We start from the raw sequence: 15,521 nt of genomic DNA, 5'->3' as shown, positions 1-15,521 counted from the left end.
AAGCAAATAATTTAAGGATTCAGGATTTTTGGTAATAGGTATAGTCTTCTAGCACATGGTTCACTACATGCAGTTATTACTATGTGAATGGCTCACTTCAATGACCCACAGTAGTTTAATGGAATATTAATAAAAAAAAAAAAAAAATTAAAAAGGTAGGGAGATAGATAAGTATTGGACGTTCACCCAGGGGGGAGGGTTAAGATACCTCAATAGTGTATATATTCCTTCCCAAAAAAGTGCTCAAAATATAGAATTATGTAATGTAAGGGATACATAAATTGCAGTGTAAGCATTTTTATTTTTATTTTCTTCATACAGACTATGGTCCATTCTGAGACTTAATAGGCCACAACAGCAGTACTTTTGATGAGCTAATAAATTAATTAGGGTTGGCCACGTACATGAAGGGATACCAGATCTACATACATCCATGAATATTTTCTAATTTATACTATTATTTGTTGATGGGGACCACTAAATGAAATATTCTTCATACTACTGTAAATCCAGTACACAGTGGTTCCCTCATGCAGGCTAGCCAACATTACCTCACAGCTATTTCATGAGTGAACCAAAAGGCTCATTAATCATTTATATAACAAACTACTGTGTACAAGATAAAGGAAAACCACTAACTACTCTTATGAACACAATGATATATGCAAATGCATACTGGGAAATAACCTGGCTATACAAATCAAAATAGCTGTAACACCAAAGCCCACTATATATCAAAATACTGTGACAATAGCGTAATATAGAAGAAATTATAAAGAATTTAAAATGAGTGCACAAACTTTATATATATAATGGTGGCAAGGGAAGAAGAAAAAAGGGCAAAATCTGGTTTGTGAGGCACATTATTTTAAGAAGTAAATGAATTTATTTTAACCCTTTCCTTCCGGCAATCGTATATATATGATTGCAAAAATGCGTCCATAGCGACGGCGATCATACCGGTAAACAAGAATTTTCGCGCCTCAATTTTGAGGTCCAAGCGCAGTTTCTCGAGTCAGATGGTGTGAGTGGAAGTGTCTGGCATGTTTCCACATGTAGTGTTGTCACTAGCTCTGGAAATTTAGTGGTAACTAAGCTATTTTCCCTTTCTCCGGGCGACACTTGGCAACTCCAGCAATCCGCCGGGTGGAAAGCACCATGATAAGTGTGAAGAGACATCCTGATAAGAGCCAAGGATCTCAGATCATAACTCACCATGGAGCAGGACACAACATATGTAGTGCTTCTGAGTTTGAAGACAGTGACAGTGAATATTTAGAAGCTGAAGAAAGCGAAGACATTAGTGAGGACTCGGAAAATGATTTACAGGATCCACCTGTTTTATAAGAACAGAGAGATGATACCTATCATTCTTTCATGTTAATTTTTTCATTATCTTCGATTTTATAATAAAATTGTAGAAGGTAACTTGTCAGAGAGAGAGAGAGAGAAAGAGAGAAAATGTTATTTGCCTGAAACTTGATGTGAAAAGGGATGAAATCTCTCTCTCTCTCTCTCATTGGAAGTGTACAATTTCCCCTCCAAGATGAGAGAGAGAGAGAGAGAGAGAGAGAGAGAGAGAGAGAGAGAGAGAGAGAGAGAGAGAGAGAGAGAGAGAGAGAGAGAGAGAGAGAGAGAGAGAGAGAGAGAGAGAGAGAGAGAGAGAGAGAGAGTGTGTGTGTGTGTGCACGCGGCGTCATCGCTCTCCAGGCTGTTTCTGGATGACGAATCACACAGCGGGAGGAGGAGGAATTCTTTATAAGGCATAAACTCAACTTTGAGAGGTCACATCGAGCTACAAAGTATATCATTGTATTCAGAATGACAAAGAGAAAATAATTATTAGTATTCAAACAATTTTCTGACAATTTCTAGGTTAACCATTTTTAGCCGTCATAAAAAACGGGAAAATAATTTAAGCGCCGGAAGGAAAGGGTTAAGGAATAATAAATTGCGGAAAGCAGCAAGTGATAAAAGAGATTTGTGGATGAAACTGAACTCGAACAATGACAGCCTCGAGGGAATTTATCTGCATCCAGCCAGGTCAGCTTTGTTAAGAATGGGTATGATGCAGCAAGGATAAACCATTACTGTTGTTGTTTGGGTAGGATGCAGCAAGGGTAAACTACTACTGTTGTTTGGGTATGATGCAGTTAGGGTAAACCACTTGTTGGGCCTTGACTAATGAAGTAACAGTACTTGGCAGTTCTAAAGAAAAATTAAAAACGAAGGAGGGAGGGAGGGAGGGAGGGAGGGAGGGAGGGAGGGAGAGAGAGAGAGAGAGAGAGAGAGAGAGAGAGAGAGAGAGAGAAAAAAAAGCTAGTTAAGACCACACGTAATTCAATACTTCTCATCTACCAATAAACTAAACAGGTGTCAAAAGAATAATTAAGTTCATACCCCAATGCTCTGAACATAGATTTCATAATTTTACTAAAGCTAAACCAGGAAAGATTACTAGATTTCATTAGAATGCTTCAAATTTGAATCTGGTCTGTTAGCTGAATTGTGCTCGATTACATAAGCAATTGCAGCCATGTAAGGGTTAAAATGCTTCAAATTTGAATCTGGTCTGTTAGCTGAATTGTGGTATTTACATATACACACATACAGCCCATCCTACAGTAACGGCAAAGGACAAAAGATCTGCTTACCTGGATAAAATGAAGACACCCACAGCTTTCAATGCCCTCAATACTTGGAGACTCCTGCAAAGGCGAAAAGTTAAACTTAACTACGTTACATATATTAAATAAAGGTTTACAATTAAATCATGGTCAGATGTCTACATTGGTAATCATAAACCTCATAACCCAATGCTCTGAAAAAGGTTTCATCATAAACTTTGGAAGATTAGTATGCAGAATACAATACTGGGGCACCCATAAACTTGTCTCCCTCTATACATTTTCTAAAGTTACAAGCAATGCTAAAAATTAAGACAATTTACTGGTTTGTTATATACCATTTACTTGTTTGTTTTATACCATCAACAGAATATTAGGGAGACGATGACTATGGGCTCCAATACTGCACATTTGACTCTCATACTTACTTCACTAAACAGTACAGCTTGGCATGTGGTCAATTGTTGAAATCAGGAAGGCACTGAACCTTCCAGAAAATGGATGGTAGCAGCAATCGCATCGGAACCTGAAATGGCATCTATTTAAAAAAGGAAGTTCCCCATCAGAGAGACTGTTGGTAAACTGACTTCAGAGAGGGCAAGTTTTTAATCAAAATTCATACTTAAAAGTAATCATCATGAATGTGTAAAAAGAATCTCTGCAAATTGTTGGGCATGTTTATATACTAGCCTTGAAAACCTGAAGAGGGCAAGTAGTTACACTGTCCTTCCCACAAACCTGAAATGTTAAATAATAGGAGTTAAGAAAACAATATTTACAATGAAAAAAAAGTAAATATTTCATCTCAGAGAGGGCAAGATTATAATCATTAAATCATATCCAAAAATAATCATGTTTATCAATCCAAAAATAAGAATTATATAATTTTTATGGACCATACAACTCATGATGAGTCACAAACCTACCAGACCATAACCTCTGTAGATGGTCAATATATACACATGTATGAAACTGATGGGTAACTTCCATATACTCACCACACATGGGTAAATCCTTCAGCGGTAATCCTCTTTAGCATGCAAGTGGCCTGTAAGCAACACAACACTAATGATCATGGGTGAAGCATTACCTAGAATTGCTGAATGGATAATGCTTTCAGAGAGCTGGGAATGCATTCATTACTGATCATAGTGCAAATGTTCACCGTATAAAATGACATTTCCACCAAAACTGACATGAAAAATAATGGCTTAAGTGGGCAAAAATTAAACAGTACCTGTCAATTCTAAACCATCAATCAAATGATGCTTGACATCCAAGATATCTACACTTACCCAAGTCAAGTTGATGCTAGACTGCAACCTACAGGCACCCTGTGAGGGAAATGTTTCTCAGTAAAGACATTTAAAGATTTGAAAGATATTATACATGATTAAATCAGTGAGCTGGGTTATAATCAAACTGATCATACAAATTTTTCCATCATATAAAAGCCAAAGTTTTATTAAAAAAAAAAAAAAAAAAAAAAAAAAAAAAAAAAAAAAAAAATTTGAGGCGTCTAGAATCACAACATAAGCACCACCACAGGGGAAATGGAGTTAACCCATACGCTTCGGGCGACGGGAATTCCCGCTCGGGCGGAGGGCTTCGGGTGGCGGGAGTTCCCGTCCTCTGCTGTCCCGCCAAGATTTGTACTCCCGTGACGTAATTATTATTTCCTGTGGTTGATGGCATCCCTGCCCTACATTTCACGCAACTTCCCAGAGCACTACAGACCACTATGGCGGACAGATATGCTGATAATGATTTCCCTGTGTCTGGATGCGTGGAGGAAGGGAGCGCGCCATCGGGCCCCAGTTCCTCTACCCCTATAATCAGGGAGCGCACTAAGCCACCGCATGTGGTAAATTTGAATAACAGTGGTATCCTAAGAGCCTTGTTCGTTGAGTTTCTTAAGGAGTTATTTATATGAGTGTCAAACCTGCGTAATATGTAGCCTAATGAGTGTATATATTCGATAATTGTACTGTGTTTATGAAAGTTTTTTTTTCATATGATGACCAAAAAAAAAAACATTAAGTTTCGCAAGGAGTTATGTATATGAGCATCAAACCTGCGTAATATGTAGCCTAATGTGAATAATCGCGCTGGTATGAGAGAATGCATGCTGTGTACGTGGTGGCGCGGGGAGAGGGAGACCCAGGCCAAGGTCAACAGCACCCGCACGAACAAGTGCGCTCGGCTTGGCCAAAAGTAGCACCTCTTCCCAACATCATATCTCTGCCGGGCTGCAACCTAGACAAATTCAATTTATTTCATCGTGAAGAGGAAGGATTGGCGGTGAGATAACACTAAAAACTACTATGTTTTTGTTTGAAATTACCCCACAGGGTACTGATGAAGAACCCCTATTTTTCTGAAATTTATCAATACTGCTCGCGCGCTGAGAAGACGACAATAGTCCTCTAGCCCGAGGTCTATGGGTTAATGGTGCCTGGCTCCTCACTAAAGCTTGCTTTGTCTTGTCATGATGAATTTATGTTTTATGATCCCAGCAATAAGATCATTTCTTTATTTCAAGACTACATCTCCCCAACATTAGCAGGTGAGGAGCTGGACACCACTAATTGTTTCACTTGCAGTGGCACTTACACTGTTGTGATTCTAGATACTTTTTATCACCCTGTCATGATATTCAATTCAATGTACTAATTCAACACACCTTGAGAATCCTCACAGGGAATACATGAAGTGTTGGACTAGTAATTTTAAGTAGGCAACTCCAATGAAGACTTCATCCCATGTCTGAAAAGTTCAACCTTCATTAACACAAATCTCTCATCTATTTTACCTCTCATTATTATTATTATTATTACTATTTCATTACCGATCATAGTGCAAATGTTCATCCTGTGTAAAATGACATCTATTTCCACCAAAACTGACATGGAAAAATAATGGCTTAAGTGGGCAAAAATTAAACAGTACCTGTCAATGCTAAACCACCAATCAAATGATGCTTGACATCCAAGATATCTACACTTACCCAAGTAATGTTGATGCTAGATTGCAACCTATGGGCACCCTGTGAGAGAAATGTTTGTCAGTAAAGACATTTATTAAAAATCTGAAAAATATTATACATGATTAAATCAGTGAGCTGGGTTATAATCAAACTGATCATACAAATTGTTCCATCATATAAAAAGCCTAAATTTTATATAGAATAAAAAACCCATTTGAGGCGTCTAGAATCACAACAATGTAAGCGCCACCACAGAGGAAATGGAGTTAATGGTGCCTGGCTCCTCACTAAAGCTTGCTTTGTCTTGTCATGATGAATTTATTTTTATGATCCCAGCAATCAAGTCGTTTTCTTTATTTCAAGACTATATCTCCCCAACATTAGCAGATGAGGAGCTGGACACCATTAACTTTGTTTCACTTGCAGTGGCACTTACACTGTTGTGATTCTAGATACTTCATATCACCCTGTCACGATATTCAATTCAATGTACCGATTCAACACACCTTGAGAATCCTCACAGGGTATACATGAACAATGTTGCTGGACTAGTAATTTTAAGTAGGCAACTCCAATGAAGACTTCATCCCATGTCTGAAAAATTCAACCTTCATTAATACAAATCTCTTATCTATTTTACCTCATTATTATTATCATTATCATTATTATTATTATTATTACTGTTTCATTACCAATCATAGTGCAAATGTTCATCCTGTGTAAAATGACATCTATTTCCACCAAAACTGACATGAAAAATAATGGCTTAAGTGGGGAAAAATTAAACAGTACCTGTCAATGCTAAACCACCAATCAAATGATGCTTGACATCCAAGATATCTACACTTACCCAAGTAATGTTGATGCTAGACTGCAACCTATGGGCACCCTGTGAGAGAAATGTTTGTCAGTAAAGACATTTATTAAAAATCTGAAAAATATTATACATGATTAAATCAGTGAGCTGGGTTATAATCAAACTGATCATACATATTGTTCCATCATATAAAAGCCTAAATTTTATATAGAATAAAAAACCCATTTGAGGCGTCTAGAATCACAACAATGTAAGCGCCACCACAGAGGAAATGGAGTTAATGGTGCCTGGCTCCTCACTAAAGCTTGCTTTGTCTTGTCATGATGAATTTATTTTTATGATCCCAGCAATCAGGTCGTTTTCTTTATTTCAAGACTATATCTCCCCAACATTAGCAGATGAGGAGCTGGACACCATTAACTTTGTTTCACTTGCAGTGGCACTTACACTGTTGTGATTCTAGATACTTCATATCACCCTGTCACGATATTCAATTCAATGTACCGATTCAACACACCTTGAGAATCCTCACAGGGTATACATGAACAATGTTGCTGGACTAGTAATTTTAAGTAGGCAACTCCAATGAAGACTTCATCCCATGTCTGAAAAATTCAACCTTCATTAATACAAATCTCTTATCTATTTTACCTCATTATTATTATCATTATTATTATTATTATTATTATTATTATTATTACTGTTTCATTACCAATCATAGTGCAAATGTTCATCCTGTGTAAAATGACATCTATTTCCACCAAAACTGACATGAAAAATAATGGCTTAAGTGGGGAAAAATTAAACAGTACCTGTCAATGCTAAACCACCAATCAAATGATGCTTGACATCCAAGATATCTACACTTACCCAAGTAATGTTGATGCTAGACTGCAACCTATGGGCACCCTGTGAGAGAAATGTTTGTCAGTAAAGACATTTATTAAAAATCTGAAAAATATTATACATGATTAAATCAGTGAGCTGGGTTATAATCAAACTGATCATACATATTGTTCCATCATATAAAAGCCTAAATTTTATATAGAATAAAAAACCCATTTGAGGCGTCTAGAATCACAACAATGTAAGCGCCACCACAGAGGAAATGGAGTTAATGGTGCCTGGCTCCTCACTAAAGCTTGCTTTGTCTTGTCATGATGAATTTATTTTTATGATCCCAGCAATCAAGTCGTTTTCTTTATTTCAAGACTATATCTCCCCAACATTAGCAGATGAGGAGCTGGACACCATTAACTTTGTTTCACTTGCAGTGGCACTTACACTGTTGTGATTCTAGATACTTCATATCACCCTGTCACGATATTCAATTCAATGTACCGATTCAACACACCTTGAGAATCCTCACAGGGTATACATGAACAATGTTGCTGGACTAGTAATTTTAAGTAGGCAACTCCAATGAAGACTTCATCCCATGTCTGAAAAATTCAACCTTCATTAATACAAATCTCTTATCTATTTTACCTCATTATTATTATCATTATTATTATTATTATTATTATTACTGTTTCATTACCAATCATAGTGCAAATGTTCATCCTGTGTAAAATGACATCTATTTCCACCAAAACTGACATGAAAAATAATGGCTTAAGTGGGCAAAAATTAAACAGTACCTGTCAATGCTAAACCACCAATCAAATGATGCTTGACATCCAAGATATCTACACTTACCCAAGTAATGTTGATGCTAGACTGCAACCTATGGGCACCCTGTGAGAGAAATGTTTGTCAGTAAAGACATTTATTAAAAATCTGAAAAATATTATACATGATTAAATCAGTGAGCTGGGTTATAATCAAACTGATCATACATATTGTTCCATCATATAAAAGCCTAAATTTTATATAGAATAAAAAACCCATTTGAGGCGTCTAGAATCACAACAATGTAAGCGCCACCACAGAGGAAATGGAGTTAATGGTGCCTGGCTCCTCACTAAAGCTTGCTTTGTCTTGTCATGATGAATTTATTTTTATGATCCCAGCAATCAGGTCGTTTTCTTTATTTCAAGACTATATCTCCCCAACATTAGCAGATGAGGAGCTGGACACCATTAACTTTGTTTCACTTGCAGTGGCACTTACACTGTTGTGATTCTAGATACTTCATATCACCCTGTCACGATATTCAATTCAATGTACCGATTCAACACACCTTGAGAATCCTCACAGGGTATACATGAACAATGTTGCTGGACTAGTAATTTTAAGTAGGCAACTCCAATGAAGACTTCATCCCATGTCTGAAAAATTCAACCTTCATTAATACAAATCTCTTATCTATTTTACCTCATTATTATTATCATTATCATTATTATTATTATTATTACTGTTTCATTACCAATCATAGTGCAAATGTTCATCCTGTGTAAAATGACATCTATTTCCACCAAAACTGACATGAAAAATAATGGCTTAAGTGGGGAAAAATTAAACAGTACCTGTCAATGCTAAACCACCAATCAAATGATGCTTGACATCCAAGATATCTACACTTACCCAAGTAATGTTGATGCTAGACTGCAACCTATGGGCACCCTGTGAGAGAAATGTTTGTCAGTAAAGACATTTATTAAAAATCTGAAAAATATTATACATGATTAAATCAGTGAGCTGGGTTATAATCAAACTGATCATACATATTGTTCCATCATATAAAAGCCTAAATTTTATATAGAATAAAAAACCCATTTGAGGCGTCTAGAATCACAACAATGTAAGCGCCACCACAGAGGAAATGGAGTTAATGGTGCCTGGCTCCTCACTAAAGCTTGCTTTGTCTTGTCATGATGAATTTATTTTTATGATCCCAGCAATCAGGTCGTTTTCTTTATTTCAAGACTATATCTCCCCAACATTAGCAGATGAGGAGCTGGACACCATTAACTTTGTTTCACTTGCAGTGGCACTTACACTGTTGTGATTCTAGATACTTCATATCACCCTGTCACGATATTCAATTCAATGTACCGATTCAACACACCTTGAGAATCCTCACAGGGTATACATGAACAATGTTGCTGGACTAGTAATTTTAAGTAGGCAACTCCTATGAAGACTTCATCCCATGTCTGAAAAATTCAACCTTCATTAATACAAATCTCTTATCTATTTTACCTCATTATTATTATTATTATTATTATTATTACTACTGTTTCATTACGAATCATAGTGCAAATGTTCATCCAGTGTAAAATGACATCTATTTCCACCAAAACTGACATGAAAAATAATGGCTTAAGTGGGGAAAAATTAAACAGTACCTGTCAATGCTAAACCACCAATCAAATGATGCTTGACATCCAAGATATCTACACTTACCCAAGTAATGTTGATGCTAGACTGCAACCTATGGGCACCCTGAGAGAAATGTTTGTCAGTAAAGACATTTATTAAAAATCTGAAAAAATATTATACATGATTAAATCAGTGAGCTGGGTTATAATCAAACTGATCATACAAATTGTTCCATCATATAAAAGCCTAAATTTTATATAGAATAAAAAACCCATATGAGGCGTCTAGAATCACAACAATGTAAGCGCCACCACAGAGGAAATGGAGTTAATGGTGCCTGGCTCCTCACTAAAGCTTGCTTTGTCTTGTCATGATGAATTTATTTTTATGATCCCAGCAATCAGGTCATTTTCTTTATTACAAGACTATATCTCCCGAACATTAGCTGGGCACCATTAACTCTGTTTCACCTGCAGTGGCACTTACACTGTTGATTCTAGATGCCTCATATCACCCTGTCATGATATTCAATTCAATGTACTGCTTCAACACACCTTGAGAATCCTCACAGGGTATACATGAACAGTGCTGCTGGACTAGTAATCCTAGTAGGCAACTCCAATGAAGACTTCCTCCCATGTCTGAAAAGTTCAACCTTCATTAACACAAATCTCATCTATTTTACCTCTCATTATTATTATTATTATTACCAATATTATTACTGTTCAAAACTCTTATGAATCATAAACTTTGGAAGATCAGTATGCAGAATACAATACTGGGGCACCCATAAACTTGTCTCCCTCTATACATTTTCTAAAGCCACAAGCAATGCTAAAAACTAAGACAATTTACTGGTTTGTTATATACCATTTACTTGTTTGTTTTATACCATTCTACAGAATATTAAGGAGACGATGACTATGGGCTCCAATACTGCACATTTGACTCTCATACTTACTTCACTAACAGTACAGCTTGGCATGTGGTCAATTGTTGAAATCAGGAAGGCACTGAACCTTCCAGAAAATGGATGGTAGCAGCAATTGCATCGGAACCTGAAATGGCATCTATTTAGAAAAGGAAGTTCCCCATCAGAGAGACTGTTGGTAAACTGATTTCAGAGAGGGCAAGTTTTTAATCAAAATTCATACTTAAAAGTAATCATCATGAATGTGTAAAAAGAATCTCTGCAAGTTGTTGGGCATGTTTATATACTAGCCTTGAAAACCTGAAGAGGGCAAGTAGTTACACTGTCCTTCCCACAAACCTGAAATGTTAAATAATAGGAGTTAAGAAAACAATATTTACAATGAAAAAAAAGTAAATATTTCATCTCAGAGAGGGCAAGATTATAATCATTAAATCATATCCAAAAATAATCATCATGTATATCAATCCAAAAGTAAGAATTATATAATTTTTATGGACCATACAACTCATGTCACAAACCTACCAGACCATAACCTCTGTAGATGGTCAATATATACACATATATGAAACTGATGGGTAACTTCCATATACTCACCACACATGGGTAAATCCTTCAGGGATTCTCTTAGAAATCCTTCAGCGGTAATCCTCTTCAGCATGCAAGTGGCCTGTAAGCAACACACCACTAATGATCATGGGTGAAGCATTACCTAGAATTGCTGAATGGATAATGCTTTGAGAGCTGGGAATGCATTCATTACTGACCATAGTGCAAATGTTCACCGTATAAAATGACATTTCCACCAAAACTGACATGAAAAATAATGGCTTAAGTGGGCAAAAATTAAACAGTACCTGCCAATTCTAAACCATCAATCAAATGATGCTTGACATCCAAGATATCTACACTTACCCAAGTTAAGTTGATGCTAGACTGCAACCTATGTAGACCCTGTGAGGGAAATGTTCGTCAGTAAAGACATTTAAAGATATGAAAAATATTATACATGATTAAATCAGTGAGCTGGGTTATAATCAAAATGATCATACAAATTGTTCCATCATATGAAAGCCTAAATTTTATTTAGAATAAAAAAAACCCATTCGAGGCATCTAGAATCACAACAATGTAAGCGCCACCACAGGGGAAATGGAGTTAATGGTGCCTGGCTCCTCACTAAAGCTTGCTTTGTCTTGTCATGATGAATTTGTTTTTATGATCCCAGCAATAAGGTCATTTTCTTTATTACAAGACTGTATCTCCCCAACATCAGCAGGTGAGGAGCTGGGCACCATTAACTGTTTCACTTGCAGTGGCACTTACACTGTTGTGATTCTAGATACATCGCATCACCCTGTCATGATATTCAATTCAATGTACCAATTGAACACACCTTGAGAATCCTCACAGGGTATACATGAACAGTGTTGCTGGACTAGTAATTTTAAGTAGGCAACTCCAATGATGACTTCCTCCCATGTCTGAAAAGTTCAACCTTCATTAACACAAATCTCTCATCTATTTTACCTCTCATTATTATTATTATTATTATTATTATTATTATTATTATTATTATTATTACTATTATTATTATTACCGTTTCATTACCGATCATAGTGGAAATGTTCACCCTGTGTAAAATGACATCTATTTCCACCAAAACTGACATGAATAATAATGGCTTAAGTGGGCAAAAATTAAACAGTACCTGTCAATTCTAGACCACCAATCAAATGAGGAAATATGAGAGGAAAAATGAGAGGAAATATGGTCAAACAAGCATCTGAGCCACAAGTTCTCTTAAGTATAACACATGAAAAAACTTCTTACCAGACTCTGTCCAGATGCAGAACCGACCAACATGTCCACCAGGTGCCAGTTTCAACACGTTGAGCTTCTCCACACTGATGGTATCCACACCAGGAATGTTGCGGAAGGCCCAAGTGAGACCCTGGTCCTTGTCATAGATGATAAGGGGTCCTCTGCGCTGGATGCGGCGGCGGTTACGCATCTTTCCTTTGCCAGGACGGAACCTCTTGCTCTTGTAAACCTGTGGGAGACAACTTTGTCAGTGCCTGACTTTGTATTTATCATCATCAATCTATCATACAAGGGATCAGCCATCTTAATGAATCAGTGATATCATAAACACGAACCAAGATGAAAAGGCTCATCATTCAGTAAAGCAAGTTATCCACCGGATACTGAGGCACAGCACTAGTCAAAATGTGTGCTCAAGTAGTTCAATTTGAGTTCAACACATTAAATTCATGGTTTATCAGTCCCAAAATACCCAAATAAAATCATTTTCTTGCATCCCATAAAATATTTACAAGTGTTTAATAACAAAAATTAATTAGAAATTTCCTACCTTCAACACATCAGTCCAGGCACGGTGCTTCTTCAGCATCAGCACTGCCTCCTTGGTATACATGAACAGTGTTGCTGGACTAGTAATTTTAAGTAGGCAACTCCAATGATGACTTCCTCCCATGTCTGAAAAGTTCAACCTTCATTAACACAAATCTCTCATCTATTTTACCTCTCATTATTATTATTATTATTACTATTACTATTATTATTACCGTTTCATTACCGATCATAGTGGAAATGTTCACCCTGTGTAAAATGACATCTATTTCCACCAAAACTGACATGAAAAATAATGGCTTAAGTGGGCAAAAATTAAACAGTACCTGTCAATTCTAAACCACCAATCAAATGAGGAAATATGAGAGGAAAAATGAGAGGAAATATGGTCAAACAAGCATCTGAGCCACAAGTTCTCTTAAGTATAACACATGAAAAAACTTCTTACCAGACTCTGTCCAGATGCAGAACCGACCAACATGTCCACCAGGTGCCAGTTTCAACACGTTGAGCTTCTCCACACTGATGGTATCCACACCAGGAATGTTGCAGAAGGCCCAAGTGAGACCCTGGTCCTTGTCATAGATGATAAGGGGTCCTCTGCGCTGGATGCGGCGGCGGTTACGCATCTTTCCTTTGCCAGGACGGAATCTCTTGCTCTTGTAAACCTGTGGGAGACAAACTTTGTCAGTGCCTGACTTTGTATTTATCATCATCAATCTATCATACAAGGGATCAGCCATCTTAATGAATCAGTGATATCATAAACACGGAACCAAGATGAAAAGGCTCATCATTCAGTAAAGCAAGTTATCCACCGGATACTGAGGCACAGCACTAGTCAAGATGTGTGCTCAAGTAGTTCAATTTGAGTTCAACACATTAAATTCATGGTTTATCAGTCCCAAAATACCCAAATAAAATCATTTTCTTGCATCCCATAAAATATTTACAAGTGTTTAATAACAAAAATTAATTAGAAATTTCCTACCTTCAACACATCAGTCCAGGCACGGTGCTTCTTCAGCATCAGCACTGCCTCCTTGGTATACATGAACAGTGTTGCTGGACTAGTAATTTTAAGTAGGCAACTCCAATGATGACTTCCTCCCATGTCTGAAAAGTTCAACCTTCATTAACACAAATCTCTCATCTATTTTACCTCTCATTATTATTATTATTATTATTACTATTACTATTATTATTACCGTTTCATTACCGATCATAGTGGAAATGTTCACCCTGTGTAAAATGACATCTATTTCCACCAAAACTGACATGAAAAATAATGGCTTAAGTGGGCAAAAATTAAACAGTACCTGTCAATTCTAAACCACCAATCAAATGAGGAAATATGAGAGGAAAAATGAGAGGAAATATGGTCAAACAAGCATCTGAGCCACAAGTTCTCTTAAGTATAACACATGAAAAAACTTCTTACCAGACTCTGTCCAGATGCAGAACCGACCAACATGTCCACCAGGTGCCAGTTTCAACACGTTGAGCTTCTCCACACTGATGGTATCCACACCAGGAATGTTGCGGAAGGCCCAAGTGAGACCCCGGTCCTTGTCATAGATGATAAGGGGTCCTCTGCGCTGGATGCGGCGGCGGTTACGCATCTTTCCTTTGCCAGGACGGAATCTCTTGCTCTTGTAAACCTGTGGGAGACAAACTTTGTCAGTGCCTGACTTTGTATTTATCATCATCAATCTATCATACAAGGGATCAGCCATCTTAATGAATCAGTGATATCATAAACACGGAACCAAGATGAAAAGGCTCATCATTCAGTAAAGCAAGTTATCCATCAGATATTGAGGCACAGCACTAGTCAAGATGTGTGCTCAAGTAGTTCAATGTGAGTTCAACACATTAAATTCATGGTTTATCAGTCCCAAAATACCCAAGTAAAATCATTTTCTTGCATCCCATAAAATATTTACAAGTGTTTAATAACAAAAATTAATTAGAAATTTCCTACCTTCAACACATCAGTCCAGGCACGGTGCTTCTTCAGCATCAGCACTGCCTCCTTGGTCTTGCTGAGCTCCTGGACCTTGTCAGACACAACCAGGGGCACCTCAGGCACCTCCTGAATCACGTCCTGAAAATTTTTGAAAACTGTTTATAACAAAGCCAAACTGCTACACAATGTAATAAAAATTATTAAATACAAATTTAATACAAATGAATCATAAACACAGGCCAAAGTAATATCATTTATAGTGGAATGAAATCTGAAACCACAACCACTGCTGTGAGGAGTTAGGCATTTACCTTCAGAAACTACTGCAAGGCTGGTGTGCTGATGGACTGCTGGAGCTCTTCACCTCTGTTCAGTTGGCAACCAACATGATTAATCACAAGGAATTATTTATATAATGATTCTCATTATTTCATAATTATTTTAACTTACCTTAATTCCAAAATGCCCTAATTATCGTACTGGTGTTACAGAATGTGAAAAATACTTCATGTACTATTTTTTTTTTTTTATTAATGCGATCTGTGCCACCCACA

At 36.9% G+C, this 15,521-nt stretch overlaps 1 protein-coding gene across 11 annotated transcripts in view; it reads right to left on the bottom strand.

Moving 5' to 3' along the window:
* LOC135114262 (uncharacterized) overlaps positions 1–15,521 on the bottom strand; it is a 17,863-nt gene extending 2,342 nt beyond the window's left edge. The window contains exons 1-31 of one of the 11 annotated variants that reach the window (XM_064030110.1): positions 15,279–15,521; positions 14,983–15,105; positions 14,440–14,659; positions 13,990–14,114; positions 13,447–13,666; positions 13,000–13,124; positions 12,459–12,678; positions 12,022–12,109; positions 11,541–11,579; positions 11,223–11,295; positions 10,917–10,964; positions 10,656–10,752; positions 10,249–10,335; positions 9,779–9,817; positions 9,441–9,528; positions 8,957–8,995; positions 8,613–8,700; positions 8,129–8,167; positions 7,785–7,872; positions 7,301–7,339; positions 6,948–7,035; positions 6,464–6,502; positions 6,120–6,207; positions 5,635–5,673; positions 5,311–5,393; positions 3,923–3,961; positions 3,626–3,675; positions 3,318–3,365; positions 3,056–3,153; positions 2,655–2,708; positions 290–2,208 (exon numbers count right to left, since the gene is read on the bottom strand). In XM_064030110.1, coding sequence (XP_063886180.1) covers positions 12,033–12,109; positions 12,459–12,678; positions 13,000–13,124; positions 13,447–13,666; positions 13,990–14,114; positions 14,440–14,659; positions 14,983–15,021 — 1,026 coding nt within the window. In that variant the 5' untranslated portion in view covers positions 15,022–15,105; positions 15,279–15,521 and the 3' untranslated portion in view covers positions 290–2,208; positions 2,655–2,708; positions 3,056–3,153; ... (19 more) ...; positions 11,541–11,579; positions 12,022–12,032. Of the gene's footprint in view, positions 1–289; positions 2,709–3,055; positions 3,154–3,317; positions 3,366–3,625; positions 3,676–3,922; positions 3,962–5,310; positions 5,394–5,634; positions 5,674–6,119; positions 6,208–6,463; positions 6,503–6,947; positions 7,036–7,300; positions 7,340–7,784; positions 7,873–8,128; positions 8,168–8,612; positions 8,701–8,956; positions 8,996–9,440; positions 9,529–9,778; positions 9,818–10,248; positions 10,336–10,655; positions 10,753–10,916; positions 10,965–11,222; positions 11,296–11,540; positions 11,580–12,021; positions 12,110–12,458; positions 12,679–12,999; positions 13,125–13,446; positions 13,667–13,989; positions 14,115–14,439; positions 14,660–14,982; positions 15,106–15,278 lie in introns of those variants that run through there. The other 10 variants (XM_064030111.1, XM_064030113.1, XM_064030109.1 and 7 more) reach the window with 10 other exon arrangements.

Source organism: Scylla paramamosain, chromosome 27 (assembly GCF_035594125.1).
Source record: "Scylla paramamosain isolate STU-SP2022 chromosome 27, ASM3559412v1, whole genome shotgun sequence".
Classification (NCBI taxonomy): domain Eukaryota; kingdom Metazoa; phylum Arthropoda; class Malacostraca; order Decapoda; family Portunidae; genus Scylla; species Scylla paramamosain.
The sequence above is the reverse complement of the archived record's forward strand: the minus strand, read 5'-3'. Positions and strand labels throughout refer to the sequence as shown.